General features: G+C 31.2%; 1 protein-coding gene across 1 annotated transcript in view; it reads right to left on the minus strand.

The window, feature by feature from the left end:
* The window catches only part of LOC138864504 (ankyrin repeat domain-containing protein 10-like), a gene marked incomplete at both ends in the record, with an annotated part of 9,268 nt that overhangs the window by 481 nt on the left and 1,287 nt on the right, over window positions 1-7,500 (minus strand). Inside the window, 2 exon segments of the mRNA XM_070131665.1 lie at window positions 1-239; window positions 4,498-4,595. The exon segment at window positions 1-239 is cut by the window's left edge and continues 481 nt beyond it. Of these exon segments, the coding sequence (XP_069987766.1) occupies window positions 1-239; window positions 4,498-4,595 (337 nt within the window).

Here is a 7,500-nt window from a genome sequence, read left to right on the forward strand (position 1 = left end):
TACTTGATTTGGTAACTGACCATTAGCATTAGCAATTACTGGAGATGAATGGAAGCCATTAGGAAGAATGTGACCATTGGATTGGGCACTGTTTTTAACAGGTGCTTCTTGGCCATTAGTGGACTGGGACAAGAGTGTATTTGTAAAGAGAGCAGAGTTTGAGCAAGGAGGGAAGACCCCACCATTGAGTCCATGTGCTGGGATGCTCCTTGTAATACCACTTGCTCCTGCCATTTCATCTGGGGAAAAATTTATCAATTAGTAAATCACAACACAACACGAAGTTAATGGTGGGGAGTTTAATTCTATTTTTCTCATTTCTTATAGATAGAAACTGATTTTAGAAGTATGAAAGTAACTGAAGTTACCAATTCAATCCACTAAAATGGGTTTAAACTTAACTACAAGAAATTTAAAATTTGTTAAAAATATATATAAAATCCCTAATTCTCTTGCCTAGAGAAGCAACCAGATGGATAATAACTTTTAAACACAAATACACAAATATCTATACAGTATATCACTGTAGATATGACATAAAACCTAAAATGAACCCAGGACTTTTTAAAAACTTTTTATTTTGTACAGGCATCCATCTGTTTCTGAATTCTGTGGATTCATTTCATTGTGTGAAGAATAAGTATGCAAAACCCATTTCTAACTGTAAACAACACCAGCATTAAAGCCAATGGTCCACTTCAGAATATGAAAAAATTGGAAATTGTCGAAATTTGCAAAAAACTTTCCTTGATCTAGCTTTACATGTTGCCAACATGCTCCCAAAGTGTCAACATTTAGGGAATTTTACCATGGTTATAATCTGATATAGTGGGGTTATAAGAATGATGTTTCTTTGTTTGCACCAGATGTGGTAGCACATGTCTTCATGTTAATGTTTATTTTTGTTTTTTGTTTTTTAAGCCAGTTTTATTGTTATAATTGAAAAATGAAAAATCAGTACTAAGTGGCAACACTTCATCCACCATCACACCAGACCTGCCTATGAGGTCTAGTAGTGTCCTGTCAAAGAGAGAGCTTCATGCCCTCCTCCTCCTCCACTTCAATTTAGGCTAAAATACTTTCATTTATGTTGCTACTGTTCTGGTAATTCTTGCTTGATTTTCATGATTTTTTACAAATTTGAATTTGTGATTTTCTAGCAGGCAATATGTTTTACTGTAAAAGAAAAACATGCAAGGGGGTAACAACAAAACAGAACCATTGCACCTAAACTAATGAAACTAGTAGTGTTTTACAACCAAAGCAAGAACATTTACCAAATAGCTACAGAGCAGTAGCAAAAGGAAAACTGGCATATTTCTTTATTTTCTACTCTCTTATTTCTAATAGAATTCAATGAAATCTTATCTGCATAAATGCCACCATATATACTACTTTCAGTATAAAAAAAGCTCCCTAGCCATAATAGGAAAAAAATTGGATCTGAAGCTGACCTTCATACTTATAGAGAACTTGGCAGCTACTACAGAACTGTATCTGGGTTTATGTGTTAAATTGTGACAAGGGTTAGTTCTTACAGATAAACAGTATCTATTAATAAGTCTTGACCTCTGCATTAACTTTTTATGGCAACCAGCTTAAACAAAAATGGAGAAGGAAGTCTGATTCTCAATCAATCTTTCCTGACAGAGAGGGGAGTATAATTCCAAAAAGTCATGACCACCCTAAGCTTCTTACAGATAATGGTGAAAGTGGGAAAATTCCTGATCCTGGAGTAAAGGTCACTCAAGATGGTCCTTCTTGGCATTCCTCCTATCTACAATCTTGCTATGATCATACCACATGCCAACATTATTGGGGTTTCCTAAATGACAAAGGGGAAGGATCCTATCAGGAGTCCAAATAAGCTCCTTCACTTAGATTTAATAGAGGGGGCTCCCACAGCCTCAAGACTAATGTGGTAAAAACAGGTCATGTTTTCAAGTGCCAACTTTGTCAAGGGGTAACAAGCGTAAAATGCATTATATGAAATGAATTATGAATAATGTGACCTCACACAAACAACAAAAAGCAAAAAAGTAAGCTAGGAAGGAGGCATCTGCAGATTACTAAAAGGCCAAAGTGAAAGCGAAAGGGCATAGGCCATGAAGACGTTGAACAACCCTTTGATCAGTGATCATTTAAAGAGAAAAAGAAAGGATCTAAGAATGTCATTATTATTACTTTAATAATTACTATCATTATAATCACTATAATCACTCTCTTATTATTACTACTTTGATTTTTCATTATAGAAATAATAATAATTATCATCATTACTATTATTATCATCATTACTATTACTATTATCATTATTATTATCATCCTTGTCACTACTATAATTATCATTACTATCATCATTACCACTGATATTATTATTATCAATATTCTTTAATCATCATCATTACATTACCATCCCCATCATTATCTTTTCCATAAAATTATTTGTATGGTTATATTTACAAAGTGGCCAGTTTCATTTTTTTTAAATAACATTATCTAGAAAAAAATAAGAAAATGGAATCAAATGTATTCCATAATACCACAGCTATTCCTAAAACAGCCTCCAGCTTATGGTTAGATGGAAGAGTAAGTCAGGAAGCAGTGAAAGGGAGTAAATGCAAGGAAGCAAAACATGAGTGACACAGATCATGCCAGTTATGTATCAACATCAAGAATTAGAAACCAAACCTAAACTCAACAACAGAAAGAGTTGTGATAATAACAGATGAAATACATGTCACCCACAGTTTCTGAGGATAAGGAGTGGAAGTCTAGACAACAAGTTGTGAGTATGTAGGAACATCTTACATGTACAATATGCATATCTAAATAAAGCAAAGTTGTAAAAAATAGGATTTCATGTCTAATAATTTCACCATATTTTCTGAATCTAATTAATTTGTGCCCAAAGATTTATCCACTGTCCTTGCTACACTGCAGTGCTTCTACTCTATGTAACTCTGTGATCCTGGAGCAATGACAATGCAGGCCTAACAATAACAAGGGAGTTTCAGTTTACCAAGTAATATATGCTATGGCTGCCTAGCACAGTAGCAAGATGCTTAATCATACTGTTGAAAGTAAATACCCATTCCCCTAAATCACCAAACTCCTGTAGAGCTGAGACAGTACTGATACCAATGTATGTATGACGTGTAGAGCAGGATAAGCTGCAGAAATTGACATTGCTATAAGCTCATATCAATTACCGCATGCCAACACACAAGGGTAGGAGTCCTGAAGCTGAATGTCAAGATAGGATTCTTACCACTCTCTTGAGAGCTGATTTGGTAGAACTGGAAGGTCCTCAAGGCCAAGTGGGGAGCACTATATCATGCCCAGGCTTTGTGGTCAGAGCCATAAACCAAGCACCTCACAGACCAATCCTAAATCTCATCCATAGACCAGGAGACAAAAGAATGCTTGGTAATACAATGATGAAATGCAAATGACAGTGTGAAGCTTTTATCTCTGCCAAGCATGTATGTTATATCATGTTGAAAATGTCCATAATGCCAGGAATAAGTATATACTACCTCTATTACTTCAGTCTGATCACAGTTTATGGTCCTTCTATCATGCAGACTTTGCTTCATGGTGACTGGAACCAATAAAACAGCATTATGAATCCATAATTTAAAACATCCAGTATCAAAGTCACATACCATGACTTTATCAGAGCATATATGGCATGAAATCATACATGAGGCTCATGCCACTAAGCCTTCCAGCCTTTTTGCAAGCTCTGAGGCTTAAGAAGGCTTGGCAGAGGTGGCTGAAATGGAATGACACCACACATTTACTGAGCTATGGAAGTGGGTGAGGATGGCCACCATGTGAACACCATGACTTTATCAGAGCCTATATGGCATGAAATCATACATGTGGCTCATGCCACTAAGCCTTCCAGCCTTTTTGCAAGCTCTGAGGCTTAAGAAGGCTTGGCAGAGGTGGCTGAAATGGAATGACACCACACATTTACTGAGCTATGGAAGTGGGTGAGGATGGCCACCATGTGAACACCATGACATCCGAGGCAGATAGGATGCCTCTAATGTTTTCTTCATGGGCAGGCAGTAATGGTCAACAAGCAGAATTGAGACACTTATTAAAACAAATATTTCCAAGCCAGGTGACTCAGATCCCACCTTCTTTCGGGAAAATTTAAGAAGATCAAATCAGATAATTTCTCACCTAGAAGAGCATGGAAAGCAAACTCCCCTCAACGGTATTCAACCAACTGTGATGGAAACAGGGACCCCTCCATGAAAAACCTCCACTGTTTCACCTTGGCATTACTAAAACAAAAGTTATGTAAATCATATACATAACCAAAATAATAAGTTGGAATCAGTACTACCAAGAATTTCAAAAACAAACATACCAATGGTACAATTACTAGCATTATGAAACTAATAACTTTTCATTTGTTTCTCTTAATTGCAAAAGATTCACAAATTTTAGCAACCCTCAAAATGGAAACAAAAAACTTACCTTGTTTGCCTTGTAACTGCTGCAGATGATTGGCTAGATCAGTGAAACCACAAGCATTGGCCAGTTGGACAGCTGTCTGACCATTGTTATTGCAGATCCTGTAGGGAAAGTAGAGATAGAATGATAAATGTGACAATTAAAGAAAATTATATCAATGATTATCATAACTAATATCATGGTGAAAGTGATGGTCTCTTTTTCCTTTTCCACCTGACAAAATGTTTTTTTCAATCCTGAAACCTAAATATAAAGCCCTGTCCTTGGAGAGGCAATTTTAATCCCTATAATCATTTATCTATTATCTCTTAGAAACTGCAAATCTGAAAAAAACTAAATGTTCTTCTAAATTCTTCCGCTCTGCACTACTTCATCCCATACTGAGTGTTTTGTCAGTATTACAGTCTATGTTACTCACTTAACCAGCAAGCTGAAAATTAAATACCTGAATTATTTAGCTCCACTTTACTAATCACAAATTTTAAAATCTCCCCTAAATCAGGGCACAGTGCTAAGTGACTTCCAAGAAGAGGTGGGTTTAGTTTCTACATTAAGGCTAAATATCTTTGTTTACCCCACAAAAATACTGCATCATTGTAAGCCACTCAGCAAATTACTGGTTTTATGCACAGAATTTTCCTGTAATACAAAATTCACCTCTACGTCAATAACTTAAAAAATCTAAATATCACTTTCTTTAAAACTATTCTAGCCACCTGATTTTCAAATCTAAAACATAAAATCAGTCTTAGGACAGCCTATCATTATAATGTTAGTAAAGGCCCTTGATAATAAAAGTTAAAACATTAAATAAGTGTCCTGAGTCAGATCTGCAAAATGCAAATGTATAATGATAAAAAAACAATCACAGAATAGTTAACAGCAAACAATCATAATCATAATAATAAAAAAAATCACGAAACAATAACAACTATAATAATAATAATGATAACAATAATAATAATAATAATAATAATAATAATAATAATAATAATAATAATAATAATAATAATAATAATAATAATAATAATAATAATAATTATTATTATTATTATTATTATTATCATTATTATAATAATAACAATAATAATAATAATTAGTAGTAGTAGTAGTAGTAGTAGTAGTAGTAGTAGTAGTAGTAGTAGTAGTAGTAGTAGTAGTAGTAGTAGTAGTAGTAGTAGTAGTAGTAGTAGTGGTAGTAGTAGTAGTAGTAGTAGTAGTAGTAGTAGTAGTAGTAGTAGTAGTAGTAGTAGTAGTAGTAGTAGTAGTAGTAGTAGTAGTAGTAGTAGTTTCATTATTATTATCATTATCATTATTATTATCATTATAATAACAGTAATAATAATAATAATAATAATAATAATAATAATAATAATAATAATAATAATAATAATAATAATAATAATAATAATAATAATAATAATAATAATAACAATAACAATAACAATAACAATAACAATAATAATAATAATAATAATAATAATAATAATAATAATAATAATAATAATAATAATAATAATAATAATAATAATAATAATAATAATAACAATAATAATAATAATAATAATAATAATAATAATAATAATAATAATAATAATAATAATAATAATAATAATAATAATAATAACAATAACAATAACAATAACAATAATGACAATAATAATAATAATAATAATAATAATAATAATAATAATAATAATAATAATAATAATAATAATAATAATAATAATAATAATAATAATAATAATAGTAATAATAATAATAATAATAATAATAATAATAATAATAATAATAATAATAATAATAATAATAATAATAATAATAATAACAATAATAAAAATAACAATAATAATAATAATAATAATAATAATAATAATAATAATAATAATAATAATAATAATAATAATAATAATAATAATAATAACAATAATAACAATAATAACAATAATAATAATAATAATAATAATAATAATAATAATAATAATAATAATAATAATAATAATAATAAAATAATAATAATAAAATAATAATAATAAAATAATAATAATAAAATAATAATAATAAAATAATAATAATAAAATAATAATAATAATAATTGTTATAATAATAATAATAATAATAATAATAATAATAATAATAATAATAATAATAATAATAATAATAATAATAATAATAATAATAATAATAATATATGACGATGATAACGATGACGATGACGATGACGATGACGATGACGATGGCAATGACGACGATGATAACAATTATAACAACAATAACAACGATGATGATGATGATGACGATAATAACAGTAATAATAATAATATTGAATAACAACAAAACAACAACAATAATGAGGGAGCAAAACAGAAATGTGATGGTCAGTTTTCAGAATGGTTGATATCAACCCCTGGGGGTTGAAGGAACTAAATGCCTGTGGGTCAAAATGGGGTCGATAAACATTGCTGTCGTTCTTAGTTTTGGGCTCGGTATGATTTTCCTTACTGATGTATATTGAAAGTAGGATTGATGTGCAGTTCCCCTCACTAATGTATATGGAAATTTTACATCTACTTAATTATTCTCAATATCTTCTTTCTTTTTTGGTAAATACCTGAGGGTTGATGAGAAATCAAGGATTCCATGAAGGGGTCAATGGTTTAAAAAGTGGGGACCCCTGGTCTGTAGAGTTAAAGCCACATGCTAGTTACAAAGGTGATGCTTAAAAAAAAAAAAAAAAGCAAATGCACATGAGCCCCAAATTCTATGAGGGCACAGGACCCTATCTCAGCCACAGAAAGCTGGAGGAATGCAGAAGGCTAATATACTGACAAAACAAGCAAAGGGCAGGAGACAAGGGTTAAAACAAACAGGTATTCCCCCCGATATACAAGTCCTCCCAGAACACTTCCCAACCTCAGTGCATCATACCTTTCCCCTCCCACAAAACACTAACCAATAATAAGTGGAAGGGAGGAGCAGCCATCTAGGTATACCCTGAGATATGAC

This window comes from Penaeus vannamei, chromosome 16, assembly GCF_042767895.1.
Source record: "Penaeus vannamei isolate JL-2024 chromosome 16, ASM4276789v1, whole genome shotgun sequence".
Taxonomy (NCBI): domain Eukaryota; kingdom Metazoa; phylum Arthropoda; class Malacostraca; order Decapoda; family Penaeidae; genus Penaeus; species Penaeus vannamei.